At 28.5% G+C, this 16,354-nt stretch overlaps 1 protein-coding gene and 1 long non-coding RNA gene across 3 annotated transcripts in view; one reads left to right on the top strand and one right to left on the bottom strand.

Moving 5' to 3' along the window:
• LOC136980778 (small conductance calcium-activated potassium channel protein 1-like) overlaps nucleotides 1–14,057 on the top strand; it is a 33,104-nt gene extending 19,047 nt beyond the window's left edge. For both annotated transcript variants that reach the window (XM_067276973.1, XM_067276972.1), the window contains exons 3-9: nucleotides 1,441–1,536; nucleotides 4,268–4,689; nucleotides 6,367–6,502; nucleotides 10,385–10,495; nucleotides 10,641–10,768; nucleotides 12,165–12,234; nucleotides 12,501–14,057. In XM_067276973.1, coding sequence (XP_067133074.1) covers nucleotides 1,441–1,536; nucleotides 4,268–4,689; nucleotides 6,367–6,502; nucleotides 10,385–10,495; nucleotides 10,641–10,768; nucleotides 12,165–12,234; nucleotides 12,501–12,890 — 1,353 coding nt within the window. In that variant the 3' untranslated portion in view covers nucleotides 12,891–14,057. The remainder of the gene's footprint in view (nucleotides 1–1,440; nucleotides 1,537–4,267; nucleotides 4,690–6,366; nucleotides 6,503–10,384; nucleotides 10,496–10,640; nucleotides 10,769–12,164; nucleotides 12,235–12,500) is intronic.
• LOC136980779 (uncharacterized) lies at nucleotides 3,425–8,986 on the bottom strand. Its single transcript, XR_010881601.1, has 3 exons — nucleotides 8,922–8,986; nucleotides 6,026–6,162; nucleotides 3,425–3,551 (listed from the first exon to the last, which is right to left on the bottom strand). It is a non-coding gene; the product is annotated as an uncharacterized lncRNA (long non-coding RNA).
• Nucleotides 14,058–16,354: the final 2,297 nt, after the last annotated feature.

The raw sequence follows: 16,354 nt of genomic DNA, 5'->3' as shown, positions 1-16,354 counted from the left end.
AATTCGAAAAGAAGAAATATTTTTCTACAAACATCCATTTGTAGCCGACAACTTATAACAATATCTGACATATTTCGGACACGTGATATCTTTTCAAACTTTTATAGAAAGGAAAAAGGGGAGGGGAAGGAACCTCACTTCCTCTATCACTCTGCTGCTCTCTCTCCCCGTGTTTAAATTGAAAGATCGAATTTTGTTTAGTCAGATTTACGTTTCGGGCAGATTAAATTCGGTTTTTAATTGACGTTTACTGCCGTATATCATATATTTTTGAAATTTTCTTGTAAAGATTATCTTGCAGATAACCCGCACGAGAGTAATCTATGGATATAAAGCTTTGTATTTCCATTATTTCTCCCACTAAAACTATCGTGTTTTATGAATTTTTTTTATTTTTATTTTAATGCTTTATCAGTCGAAAAATCTTAAATATATTCACTTATTTACGAATATTTTATTAAAAAAAAAAAAAATATTAGAATAAATCGTAGATAATTTGACTCGAAATTTCCATAGTTCAAGTAAGCTAAATGTATGTTATTTTGATAAATGATTCTGTATTTATTCATGTTGTGTATGGCTTTGTAAATCGGAAATTATATTTAAATATAGAGAATAAACAGTTGTAGATGATTGAAACTCATTTATGAATTCAGTACGTAATATATAAGCTATATAATTTGCAATTGAAAGTACTGGGAATGGGAATACATATATATGTTTGTATATATATATATATATATATATTTTTTTATTTATATATATTGATATATAGCTTTAGTAAAGAGCAGAGGTGAGAATTTTGATCTTTCTTCTATGAAAAATGACTTGAATAAGGATTTGTAGGTTTTTTCCTATAGAAAAATCCAGCTTATGGTGAAGAAGTTGATATCGGTTTTTTGTAAATCCCTATATTTTAACCACTCTAAATAACATACCACGTATGCAAATATGAGAAACGATCTGTAAGATGTAACATTTTTTAAAATTTAACGTGAAAAACGATTTAAATTCGAGACTTTTTTTAAACTTTAATTGTAAAAATCTTTTAGTTATTTAGTAATTAAACATGGTGTCTAATATGTGGCATATAATGATAAATAGTTCTGAATTAATTACAAGTACCGAATATTTGTTTTTCTTGACCGAAAGAGCGAATATTCAAGAAAAATTTATAACATTAATTACACTAAAAGACGGGAGCATCTGCTATAAGTAATATATAAAAATTTAAGTAATGAGTTAATATTTAAATAGAAAAAAAAACAAGACTTGTTAAACCAAAAAACAACCGAGAAAATTCTAAAAATATTCTACTTTCCTACTGGCTCAACATCAATTTACTCTTGTTTCCTTTTGGCTCTATTTTTTAACGGTGATAATTTTTAAAATGTAATTGTTTATAACTAAAGATAATTATATATATTTATTCTTTCCTAGGAAACTATATATTCCTACTCTATCAAAACTATGATTACTGTATCAACTTTGGTTCTGCTTTGCCTCATCGGAGCTTATCATGCCTTGGAAGTTCAAGTAAGTTAATAGTTACTATTATTAAGTAAAGTAGGTGGTTAGTAACTGGTTTTTTCTGATTGTTTATAATGGAGAGTTAGTAAAAAAAAAAAGGAAGGATTGGAGGGAGAGAAAGATGTTCGTGTATAAATATACTGTACTGGGAAGAGGTAAAGGTAGTAATTCTTGTGTCTACGACTGATATATAAAAAGGACAGTCTCATTTTATACATATTTATGACTGTTGGCATTGTGGGAAAATGCAATTTATGATTTTCAGCACATTCAAAGGAACTGAATAACAAAAATTCTTCATATAATATAATCATCTATTCAATTCCTTGAAGAATAATTCGTGATGATATTTATAATAGCATAAATAACGCGCTCGTAACAATTATCTTTGAATATATCAATATATAAGCATTATGTTATAAATAAATTATTCATATTTGTACTGTTTTAAGTAATCTGAAATGTATCGATTGGTAAATTCGTATATCACGTGTTTCGATCGATAATCGATAGGAAAGGTAATTTCTCGTTAAAAGTTTTCCAATGTAGGATAGAGTTTCGTTTATGAAAAATATATATTTATAGTCCTTTTAAGTAGTTTCCGATTAATTAAGTACAGTATTCGATGTTTTCAGTCGAGTAAAATGTATAGATTTCGTTTTTTAGCATGCTTTATTTAGCTTTGTTGACGTTTGTAATTGTCTAAATGGTTCTCTTACGTGTGGAAAAGGATACAGAAAGGATTTTTTTTCCTTGTTTATTATTCTGGATAATAAAATAAAGGAAATTCATTTTTGTTATAAAATTGAAGCGGCTGTAGATTTAGAATAAAGGAAAACATCACTGAATTAGTAAATTTAAAGAAGTGTGATAATAGAAGAAGCGTAAGAGTATTAAAAATTTCTCTTCCAGAAAAACTTTCATTTGACTTTCTTTAATATTTAAAAAAGGGAGGAGGTAAAAAACAAAGAATCTAAACAATCGAATGAGATCGTTCTCTCAAAAATACGCACAATTTATTGTTGTTTTACAATAGAAGAGAGAGTGATAAAAGTTTTCTATTATTCTCTAAACAATTCGCCAGATATTCAAATTTGGAACCAGAAAACGGAATTTTATAAATTAAAATATTCTAGAAAATAGGAAAAAAGGGGGAATGAATATAGATAATAAATTCGATTATATTGATCTTAACTTTGTCAAATAATCCAGATTACATGGTACTAGTTTTCAATACCTGAGAGAAATTGGATTTATATCCTCTGAAGTAAAGACTAAAAATTCCAATTTTCTTAGCTGTTCTAAAGCGTTGAAAACGACATCATCTGTGAGTAAATCCACTAGACGAGTTATAAATATATATTATTAAACACTCAACAAATCATGTAAAGTTTAATGTTATATATCGAAAGAAAATTTACTAACGACATTAACTATAATATTCTGCCTTCATAAATTAAATTAACTTTTGTTTAAATTGTTATATAGGTAATAACCATTTGTACCTTTCTACATAAAATAAATTATTTAATTGGATATTCGAATAATTTTGCTTGATAATAGGGGAAGAAAATACTTTACGTATCGTAGCTAATATTTATTGGCTGATGTTTACTTAAATAATTGCTCCTCTGCGTGACTTACGAGTCTAGCAAAGAAGACATATTTACAGACGCAAGTTTGTATTTTTTATTAAAGAATTTGACTTTTTAAAAGTTTTGTTTAAAGTCTAGCCCTTACTTAAATTTATATTTTGTATTCTAACTTATCTTGATGTTTTTAATTTGAATTTTTTTAAATTTTTTATATTAAAAGATGTGTTTTTTTAATCAAATGTTATATTAATTTTTTTAAGGTTCAAAAGGATAAATATTGAGTAAAATTGATCAACATACCTCGATGTGCACTCTAATGTTGTGAATAGCTTTCTTGGGAGCAGGAAAACCTTTCTCGCTTGCTATAAATCTACACATTTGTTCCCTATAGAAATTTTGTTAAGATGTTCCCAAGCGAAGATGTCTCTGAAAGAACATAAATTTACAATTATGTATTTTAAAGAGAATTAATTAATTAATTAATTAATTTGGGTATTTGAATTGTTTATGTTTACATAATTAATTGCCTATAAATTATTTAAACATCTCAATTAGGAGCATTCGTGTATCATATGATATTTATCACGTGTACTCCCTACTCCCTCGAGATTCATTCAAATTAATGTTTCATCTGCCGGAAAATAACGTAATAGTGTATATACATATACATAAAAACCAATATTGTTAAAGCCAGAAGCTCAACAGTAGAAAAGCAATTTCTAAAGGAGAATTTTATTATAAAAAAAGATTAAAAAAAATATTCTTTCTCTCTATTCTAATTGGATAACAGGTTAATGTTTCAGCAAAATAAATATTGGTAATGAAAACGTTAAATGCGCACATAAAAGGATTAACATTTAAATGAGATCGTTCTGTATTGTAATCGAATATAATGAAGAACTAATGATGCTTTCCCGCACGGCAAGAAGGTCGTGCAGTGAAGAGTGTATTACAGGGGAAAACGAGGGCAGACCCCAAAAAAATCCAATTTTAAATACAACGCGGATATAAATATTGATTTTAATTTTCTAAAGAGATAATAAAACGTTTTTAGAAATTGTCCGACAAATCAAATCGGGGATTAAATTTAATTTTTCGGAAGAAAGCGATTTACTAAAATATTTCTTTGTTATTTTTTCCAGTTATTTATGATCGACAACTGTGCAGACGATTGGAGGATAGCAATGACTCCACAAAGAATGTCAACTATTTTCCTAGAGATAGTTATTTGTGCCGTCCATCCTATTCCAGGAGAATATGTATTCACTTGGACCATAAAAGTGGTAAATCACGGAAGAGAACCAAGAACCGAAGACGTGCCTATAGATGTAGTTCTCTCTCTTCCTATGTTCCTTCGCCTATACTTAATTTGTCGAGTGATGCTTCTACACAGTAAGCTATTTACAGATGCATCGTCAAGAACAATGGGAGCACTGAATAGGATTAATTTTAATACAAGATTTGTATTGAAAACTTTAATGACAATATGCCCAGGAACTGTTTTGTTAGTATTTATGGTTTCTCTCTGGATAATCTCCAGTTGGACAATGCGATTATGTGAAAGGTAAGTATCTTGATTTAATCTAAATTTTAATAAATTTGAAAACATGATAAATCCTTCGTCGTGTAATTCAGACAGCATCAATTTATTTCATCCTCATCCATTTTCTCTTTCTCATTATCTTCTCTCAATTAAGATGTCTTGTTGAGTGGTGGAGGGGGGACTAAAGTAAAGAATTTCATCTTCTAGGGAAAATATTTTAGTATTTTAATACGGAATCGGTTAGAGATATTGTTACAGTTCAAAAAATCCAACCCTAACGATTGAAAAGAATGAAAACGGGGGCATTAAACGTCCCATAATCGTCTCATATTGTAAAATTTACTATTTTGATTTAATATCTTTACCGAATGACCCATTTCATTATTTACTTTATACCTGAAATGTTATGTTTGTGAATAATGCAAAAAGTTAAATTGGTACATCGTTAGATGGATGACATGTGGAGAGATTGATCCAGAAATATGACCTCTTCAATCAGTAATTTCGGCTGAGTTGATGATATTTTAATGACTATTGTAACATTTAAAAAATGTTTAATAGCTTCTAGAATAATTATTACGTTATTAGATGATAGCAATTGGTAATAAATATATATAAATCCCCCCTCTCTCTATACGAAGATGATAAATTCAGAATAATTACGAAATAAGCAAATTACTCCGCATCCAAAAGAGCCACAAATTATTTTGTCGTCGTCGTTTATTGGTCGTATTTCTTTATTTAAATTACCTAATCTCTGGTTATCTTAATAAAACGTCACGGTTTAAAAATATTTCCTCTTAAAATTGGAAACATTACACAAAATAAATTTACTCGCGCCTCAAGGCTAGTGACGTTAATAATTTTTGACAAATTATTCAAAATATTTCTGAAAAATTGTGTGAATTTTTTTGACCAAATTACGTGAATAATTTCTTTTAAAATTAGAAGTTTGTTCAGTATATAAACCGATATATTCTAAAGGTACACACACACTCACACACACACTCGTACTGTACTGTACATCAATAGAGTATGAGATTATAACTGAAACATGCGATGCATTTCATCGACTTTTAAGCTTAAAAACAAGCTATATTTATAAACCACCATCAGTTATAAAAATGTAGCTTAAGAAATATTAAAAGTGCACATCATAGATCATTACAATGACGTGCATTCAGTCAATATTCGGATCGAAGATAGTTGAACATTTCGTGTACTAAAACCTGTAATTGTGAATATATTTTTATCCCTGTTTCGAGTGAAATATATATATATATATATATATGTATTTTTTTATCAAGCTCCAGCCTTATAAATTCAAATTCTATACATTTAATAGCTTAATACTTACAGATTTAAAGCGAAATCTACTGCTGAACTCCCGAACTCCTTCATAGAACATCCAGTTCATCTTCTATTCGTTCATTTTCCAAAAGTTACTTCAAAGTTAGATCGATTCCTTGCAAAGTTTACCATAAAATAAAGTATCTGGAAAGATTCCAAAGAAGAAAACTTAACTTATCTCTGATTTAAATTGCCTTACGTATCGATACTTGCCACCATTTATCCTAAAATAACAATTTTTGCCTCTTTAATGCTGCCATGTCTTTCAAAGATGGCCTTGGATATTGGCCATGGCCTAATTTATGTATAAATATATATATATATATATTAAATTGATTTTATATTTAGGTATCACGATGCTGAACATGCCAATCTGTTGAACACCATGTGGTTGACTGCTATCACTTTTTTATCAGTTGGTTATGGTGATATAGTACCAAACACGCATTGCGGTAGAGGAATTGCCGTTTGTACCGGTTTAATGGTAGGTTTAAGTCTTAATTTAATTTAAATTCTAATTAATATTAATAAAAAATAAAAGTTTTGTTAGTTCTTAAAGTTGGTAGTAGATGGCACCATGTTTTAAAATGATATTTTTAGTGAATTTTTTGTGGTTATTGATAAAATATTAAATCGTTTAAATGCTGAATTTTGTTGTCGAGAAAATCGTAAAAATATATTTCGGTTTTATTCGATTTTTGCTTTAAAAATTTCTATTTTACGATAATTTTTTACGTTATATATTTATGGAAAAATTTATAAAAGTTGGTAATTTTAAAGAAGAAAAAAATCATTTTAAAATTTAATTTCGGATGAAAATATAACTAAATTAACACATATTCATAAATTTTAAACAATAGATAGCAGTATATAATTATTATTATTATTTAGTGTCGCTAGATATATAGATTACCGCGCTACTTTCAGTTGCCGTTCTGCCATATTTAGTCCAGTCGTTATGTTTTATATTTAAGTATTATGTGTTATTACCTTTTATTTCTTTTTAAATATCCGTTCTTGAGTTATCATTGAATAAAAATTAATAATTATTTCGAACTAGAAACTGTAAATTTTAAAAATTGACTAAATATGGCGACATTTTTCTTAAACTCCGCCATGTTTAGTCCTTAGTGTCTGTATTTGCGTGTGGACAGAATTTCTCAAATATGGCGAAATTTCCAGGTTATTTAGCTTTTTACAAATTAAAAACAAGCAAAACAGCGTTAAAAACTGTACTATTATTTAGACAATAATACTAAAAAAACCCAAGACAATAAAACTTGTAACAGTTGACGCCTTGGTTCTAGTCTTGTAAATTTGAATTTAACTAAGTTGCCCTGCTGCGATAGGATCTATATTAAGGGCTTTAGTACTTGTTTAAACACTACTACCTTGTATAAAGATATTGCTTTAGAGATCTGTATATAATGTACAGCCCTGAATACGGGGATCAAGTACTAGTTACATTTCTACATACATAAAGACCCAACATACAGGGGCATGCATGGCCAAACAGTCATGCATGCCCCTGTTTTAGAACCTGTATTTATCACCTTACAAGGCTGTTGAAAAGCAGAACTAAGGATCATAGCTAATGAGAGAATTGCTTGTTTTAAACATTGTTAAAGTTTTAATGTTCTTAAAATGTGTTTGCATAGGAAGAAAACGAAAAAAATAATAATTTAACTTTGAATAATTCAAAAATCTTTCTTTTCTCTTACAAGTTTTATTCGTATGCAGCGCACTTTGGGTCGATAAACGAAATAGTTCTCGGTAGTCAAAATAGAGGGCGTGGTCACATTTCCAACATCTGTTATATTTACCAGGTTACGAGTAGAAAAATAAACGTTAAAATAACAAGGGAAAAAGGGAAAGACGAATTTTAAAAAAATGATTTAAATGTTAGAAAATTTTTTTTAAAACAAATAAATAAAAAAAAACGAATTTTTAAATTTCTAAATAAATAAAATGTTATGACCGCTATTTTATTCTACATTTTAAAAAATGTTACGAAAGGAAAATTTGAGGTTAAATCTATAAAGAAATTCCTTCTTTTTAATCTTCTTTTAGAAATAAAAATAAATAAATGTTTAACTTAAACTTATGTTTCAATATTAAGAAAGTGTGGCGAGAAGAATGTATGTTTATTTTATTATATAAGCAATGATAGTGGCCATCTCCTATAACATAACAGTAACTTATCGTAATAAACTCAAATAAGATTATGGTATTTTTGTCTTTTTATTAATCTCCACTTGATTATTTCCCTAAAAATCTAAGTTAAATATTTAACTCCCATAAGAAATCTAAGACGATTTAAGTTTACTAAATTTTTTGATGTTTATTAGGTTAACATTTTTTAAATAATTTTCCTCTCAAAATATAATTGGAATATAGGTTTTTATTTATTTATTTATTTACATAAAAGGTACACGTTGCAAGTATACAATAATCGATAACGTTAAGTAGTACTGAATTGTTAACTTAAAGGTGAATTAAATATTGTTTCATGACAAAAAACAGTTTGTGGAATTCATTAAAAATTCTACATTTAATCTAAGGTTCTTTTTTTAGTTTTCTTTTGACTGTAATAATAAATCGAGAAATATGTTTAATGTGTTTTTTTTTTAAAAAAAGACGAGAAAAATTGGATTTACCAGTATAAGTCGGATAGTGCATATGGTTAATGTTACACTTTAAACAGGAGATTTCTATAAAGATATCCACGATTAGAAAGGTAGAATGCGTGTAAAAGTGATACCCAAATATACATTAGAGTATCATTAACATTATAAAAAACATTTATCGACTTTCCATCTAAATTTTATTACGGCGAAACCGTTATTCTGAAGTACGGTAACTAACATTGTGACACGAGAATTTTATATATAAGATTTACTTACGTTCGAATGAAACAATATCTTCAAATCCGTTAAAACTTCAGTAATAATGGCATTAATTGTAATAAGTTTGTTGTTTCCTGTAAAGAGAATTAAAGGATTTTAAGATCTTTTTGATATTTTAAAAAATTTGACAAGAACTTTAGTACATATTTAGAAAATTCTTTAGTAAAGAGAAGAAAAGGATTTTGGGATTTGATACTCTAAAAATGTAACTTTTAAAATATTTACTAAAATGTGAAAAATGTAACAAAGAATGTCAGTTTAGTATGATTTGTAAGTAACTTTCTATGCAAAGTGAATATATTAAAAGGTTTTTTAAAAGTTCAATCTTTCTTTGAATGAATATTTTAGACGTGTAGTCTATAAATGATGCTACAATTGATCTTTTAAAAATGCCAAACCTTTTGTTGGATTGTAGATTTTTAATAGTATAATTGGAAGAGATTTTCTGTTTTTTTAAATGTTAGCAATTTTCTTTTGTATTCCTCTAAACTGTTTGTTTGTCTTTTCTATTGTAAGAGTAGTCTTAAGTAGGTCTACTTGTTTTATTACCTTTTAGAAGGACTCCTTCTATAAACAGTGATTTGAAGCGCTTTTCTTATTGATCAAACGAAAATAGATACGTAAAACCTTTAAAATTTTATGTGATAGAGGCCTAAATCGAAAATTCACCTGAAAAAAATAAGCTTTTAATCGCTATTTATCGACGATAATACGTTTCTAACCACCACGTGCTTATTTCCGTAACCATAGTAACATACTTCGCCATCTGTCGTATGAAATATAAAATATTATTAAAATTAAAATAATTGTTTAAGAATATAATAAAAGTAATATAATTTATTATTTAAAAGGTATTAAGTAGTTGAAATTATATAAATATATTATTAATATATATTCTAAAATATGCAAAAAAAAAAAAAAAAATTCGAAAGTTTAATTCCATTTATGTAATTATGATAATATAATAACTTTTTATATAAATTATAAATTATTATCTAATATTCAGAAAATTATATTATTATTTTTTAATTTCAAATATTAAATATTAAAACAAATAAATATATGTATATTAATATACAGTATTTAGAATATTTAAATTATTAAAATCGTCTGATATAGACAACGAAATCACGCCATCTACCAATTAAATTTAAATAAATAAAAAAAAATAGTTTAAATAATAGTAATAATAATAAAAAATTTTAATAAATATTAATCCATTAAAGCTTCTAAAAGTTATTATTTAATATATATAATTTTAAAAAACTTTTAAGTTTATAAAATCAGAATGAAAATACAATTACCGACAGCAAATTGTATTTCGCTGAAAAGTAGGATAATGCAATTTAGGAAAAGAGTAAAATAATGACAAATTTAATCAGTAATATTTTATTCACGAATAAAATGCAATTTTTTTTTACATTTTTTAAATTTTTTTCCCTCGTTTTGTATCATTTAAGGGAGCCGGTTGTACCGCTTTGGTCGTCGCGGTAATAGCACGGAAATTAGAACTAACTCGAGCAGAAAAACATGTTCATAATTTCATGATGGATACTCAGCTTACTAAACGGGTAAAAATTCTATTTTTATATCCTATTTCTCTTCTTATCTCATTTCTAGATTTATTACTTTGAAAGGATGACATTTAATGTAATAAATAAACTGTTTATCGTAGACGATAAATCGGAATTTAAACTCTTTTTCCTTGTTTTATAGTTAAAAAATTCGGCAGCAAATGTATTGAGAGAAACTTGGTTTATATATAAATACACTAAACTAGTTAAGAGACCAAATCCTGGGAAATTAAGAGCTCATCAGAGAAAATTTCTTTTGGCAATTTACAGGTAAGTTAGGATAGTTCGTCATCTTTCCGTAAATTAACATAATTACATTCGTTAACGAGAATTTTTTAAATGATTAAGTAATTATAGATGTGTCTAGGAACTTAATTGAAATTTTTAAGAACAAATTTTTCATCATTTTATTCTTTTAAAGCTTATTAAATAGGGGGTATCATTTTTCTACATTCTACGTAGTCGCTAAGGATCTTAAATCATCAATAAATTTTGTAAACTTATGTAGAAGTTAATAAATAATTTTTTTCTGGTAGCGATTTTATATATTTTAACAATAAATTAAGTTAATAAATGTCTAAGTTTTATTAAGCCATAGAGTAAATATCTACGCACACTGATTTGAGGGATCCGGATTCGAGTCCTGTCTGCACGACTACGATTTATTTTACGGATAATTGGATATAGATGACATCTAGGCTAAGGGTTTGATTTGTTAATAAATAAAAATGATTTATGAGACTATTCTTATAACACTTAAAATCATTGATCGATATAAATGCTACACTATGGAACACGGGTTCGAATCCGGGACGGCTGCTCAATAGTGGGTGAATTGATCCAGTGTTACTACAATGCCAGTTCTGTCGTGGGCTTAAGCGAACCAACAATGGACTTGGAAGAGCCTAATTCACCAAAAGTCACTTCGAGTAATTGCTTCTGACGTCATTAATGCCGTTTCATGCCGCTAATTAGATGTTCAGATTATGATTTTAACACACGACTAACTAGAAAAACAAATTATCGCTTACGTTTAGAAAACTTATAAAACACATATTTCACACTAAAAATATACAGTAATTTCAGTTGAATAAAGAAATAAATTTTTATCGTTGAATCAGTTTTCATTCGAGTTTTCATTCATCAAACATAACTCGAAAAAACTTTGGACGACTACCAATTTAATAAGTCGATAACTATCGATATAACTCAATCTCTCGATTAATTTTTCGCACGTTTTCCTGGCCATAAACAGAAAAATGGCGAATGATACTAAATGAATGGCAATAGATCATCACGTGATTTACGATCATAATGTTGTTTGGATCAATTTACAATTACTTTATTGCTTATCGTACGATTTATGTGTCGTTCAGAGGCAAAAATTGCACGAAACTCGCGTAGTGTGAACCGAGCTTTAAAGACAACATTGAAATGTTGCCGACAGGTTCGACCAATCATCTGTGTCGATTGTCAAGGTCGAAAGAGATGATTGGTGGAATGGGACGTTGACGCTAATTGTCGTCTAAATTGTGTCGTCCGAATGCATCAGCCTTTATAATCAATAATTTATTTTATATGATTTAAATTGTTTTATCGTTTATATAATATAATATAATATAAAGAAATATTTAATTAATCTTAAAATATAATTAACTTTTTCCAGTTTAAGAAAAGTGAAAATGGATCAAAGAAAATTAATGGAAAATGCAAATTCCATCACCGATATGGCAAAAGTATGTTTGAGATTTTAATTTTGGTCTTTCTTAAAGTTAATTAATTATCGTTTTTGTAATATATTTTAAAAGAATGATTTATTTCCTACTACACAATTTACTTTCTAAAGTTCTAGAAGCAGACAGCTTGCATCTTTTATCATTTGATCTTCTTAACGTAAATACAAGATAGATTGTTGTTGTTTTTGATTTATAGTTTAATTGATTTTGTGGATATTCTATCTGTCAGATAATAAACGAGATATTTTCTTTTGCTTTTTTTTCAGATGCAGACTACAATGTACGAACTTATATCAGACATGAACCAGCGACAAGAAGCTATGACAGATCGAATAACTTGTTTAGAAGATAGATTAAGTTGCATTCAAGAGCAGTTGAGTGCTTTGCCCGGGGCTATATCTAACCAATTAGGAAACCCAGTGACAACGACAACGACAACTACTACTACACCGCCAGCAACAACTACACAAGCGACACATACTCAGACTCCAGCACCCCGTTTCTGTTCGGCACATCAGAGGCACTTAAATCCCGATGACGTCTCTGTATCGCTTTATCCTAGGCCAAATTGGCAACTTGGACAGTTTCCTATGAGAAGAAGAAGAGCCTCTTATTATCCTTTTGTCGGCAGTAGAACGCAATCTAGTGAAAACTAAATTATTTTTAAACAGGACACACAAATATTAATTTCAATATATAAAAGTAAACATATACATATATATAAATAACAACGAAATTTCATTTAATAATTAATTCCTAATTACACGTGGCCTTGATGTGTAAAAAAGGGGCAAGATTTAAGGAAGAATAAACAGGAAAAATCACTCTTGCCGACTTAACATTTCCTATTTTTCTGCAAAAACAAGTTTGCCTTTATATTTTTAATTTAAATTATTTATATTATAGAAAATTATATAAATTTATAATAAATAAAAGAAAAGGAAATGTTTTAACGTACGATTGGCCCCTGGTATAAATTCGTGCGATGTAATTGGACAAGTTTAAATTAGACATTTTGAAAGGGCCAATTAACAACGCTCTTTTACTGATGCAAAAGTATCGAAAAAGAAAAGCCCATTTGTATTCTGTACAAACGAAATGTATACACATCTTTTAAACATAGTTCAAAGAATCTGTACACATTTTAAGGATTCACTTCAACGGTCCCTACATCGTGAAAATAAGACGTGTAAAGTATAATTTAAAATAGTTAAGTATATGTAGCAAACAGATAGGATACTCACATAGTTTCATGCAATGACAAGCTTCCATAGTCTTGTGATTGAAAGGACCGTCCATATATAGAATTTCGCTTGTTTAACCTATACATAAGGAAAAAAAAAATTATAAATTTCCATAAAACCCCATTATTTTTGGTTTACCTTGTGTGGAAAGTAGATAGAGACAACATTAAAGTAATTTATCTTTCTCATAATGATAATCAATGGGAAAGAAGAGCAAAACAAAACTATATGCAAAAACTATATTTGTATTTATAATATTTTTTGCAAACAATTCTGTAATTGTGGGTTATTTTTGAAATTTTTCATTAAAAAGTACACGCCCGTACATGGTTTGAATCGTTGTTTCTCCGATGGTTTTCGTTGTAATGCAGTCCAAAAATTCATTCCAAACTAATGTTACGTTACTGTTACGTTCTTTCAAAATAAATTTTCCAATAGAAAATAGACTTTCTATTTTAAAAAACCATTGTTTTTTGAAAAGTCATCAGAGAAACAACAAAAAATAAATTTTAAGCTGTACAGAGTCGTGTACTTTTTAATTCCGATTGTTTCTGTAAATAAATCCTTCCGTGTAAAGTGTTTTTTTAGAATTGATGATATATATTTCTTATATATTTAATGTTTACTATTTTTTTCTTTTTTTTTCCGAAAGAGATGTCCTTCGTTTTCACTTTACCTTCGAGTGAATCTGTTTTATAGCAACGATAAATCCCCAAGGATTAGCAAGTTCTTGGGTTTGTAAAGTGCTTGAAGTTTTTTCTCGAGACTGTAAAATACAAACAAGAAAATCAAAATGTAATTAAAGAAATGACAATTTCAAATATTTTTCATGTGAATAAAATTAAAATATATCCAGCATTTTATATTTTAAAAACTTAAAATTATATATATATATATATGCTAATATTGTTAATAAACTGTAAGAAAATATTTTGAATTAAGTTGCATTTTCTCTGTGAAATATAAGATGTGATGGTATAAAATATGGGGAGAAAAATCAATGAAATGTTCACATCACACCAAGATACAAAAGGTATTTTTGGAATTTATAGACTGGACAGAAAACAATTTTTTTTTTCTTTTCTTTGATAAAGTCACCTACAATGCCAAATATTCTTATTATAATTATTTATTTATTTGCTGCTAAATCTATGAATTTTACTGTACATTCCAATGAAATCTGAATTAATTCACTGTACATATGTTCAAGTACAAGAAAATAAAAGTTTATTTAATAATTTTTTCTGCTGTCATTTAATTAATGGTCTAGAAATGGGAAATATATAGTAGGCTCTTGAGATTTAATCATTTCTTCATTGTTAAATAATTTTTTTAATTGGGCTACAATTTTAAAAAAGATTGTAGACTTATTGGCAAGCGCCAAATCCGACAGAGGGCGCTCAAGACGGCTGCCGAAACAGGTAAGGAACCGACCATGTGTTTGTTCAATGCCTGAGCCGATTCAGTTTCCATCGATGACGACAACTGCGATGACCAAATGGAGAACAAATCATTGAATTTATAAAGTAAATAATTAATAAAAAGTACATGGCCGGCGTTATTTACATTTAATAAATATATAAAAATATAAATACGACTATACAAAGATAAAACTTTGCTTCTGTCTTTCAGAAGCAAGTTTTATCTTTGTATAGTCGTATTTATGTTTTTATATACTTATTAAATACATTGAATTTATGTCAAATTCTAGACTGTATCGGCGACAGGAAACGTTGTCTTGTAGAAGGTGAAGCCGTTTTGGATGCTGGACACATCGTATTTTGTGGATTAAACTCTGACAACAACACTGAAAGTTCACGTTGTTGCTTTAGTGTTACAATCTCAGATATTGTCGTTTTAATACATCTCAATTACGGGGACAATGCACGTGCAAAGCGGGGCTGTCTGGTTTTCGTAAACATGTGATAGCCGAGCATAATACTAAAATGAAAACAAAAAACGTAAACTAACTTATATTTTCAATTAAGAATATTTTTAAAAATTTGACTGGAAAGTTATCTCGACATATGTATATGAAGATAGAAAATTTACCTATTATCTTTCCAATCTGCGTACAAAAACAATTTTTCGACAGGCATGTCCATTTACAAAAAAAAAAAGTAGACATTTTTTTTCTTTTTATGTGGACGGCTTCAGATTTTCAAGAGAATAATTTTCAAACTTGAATAGGAATATTACCGCTACGTCATGACTACATAAGAATTATTATTTAAAAATAAAATAAAAGATTATCGTGTGTAGAATTAAAACACTTCTCACCTGTTAACGTGTAACAGGTGAGAAGTGTTTAAATATTTTAAGCAGTATACACCATGTTCTAATATAAAAACATAACTATTGTGATAAATAAAACTATATTCAGTGTTGTTGTTAGAGTTTAATCCACAAAATACGATGTGTCCAGCATCCAAAACGGTTTCACCTTCTACAACACAACGTTTCCTGTCGGCTTCTTACCTGTTTCGGCAGCCATTTTGAGCGCCCTCTGTCGGATTTGGCGCTTGCCAATAATTCCCACTGTCGTCCGTCTATCATTCCTTAATAGCGAGGTTGAGGCTGAAGTTTTACACGCGAAAACGTGTACGTCGGACGTTCAGCGCCGCTTTCCTGTAAGCCTAGAAGTTTGGCAATGGCGTTTGGAAAGTCAGAGGAATCATGCTCGGCATTCGTCACTACGTCGCTAATATCTAGAACGGAGTTAGTTAGATGACATCCCAGACCAGATATGAAAATCTTAGGGGTAGGAAGCTCCGATTAATAATGGATGAACTTCCGGTGCAAACCGGATGTTACATTATTTCAATTCCAAACTGAAAGAAGTTAATAAGTAATTGGCACGACTCTATTGTTAAAGA

The sequence above is a fragment of the Centruroides vittatus genome, unplaced genomic scaffold (genome assembly GCF_030686945.1).
Source record: "Centruroides vittatus isolate TY-2023 unplaced genomic scaffold, ASM3068694v2 contig_723, whole genome shotgun sequence".
NCBI lineage: Eukaryota > Metazoa > Arthropoda > Arachnida > Scorpiones > Buthidae > Centruroides > Centruroides vittatus.
This window is presented reverse-complemented; position numbering and strand designations above follow the sequence as displayed.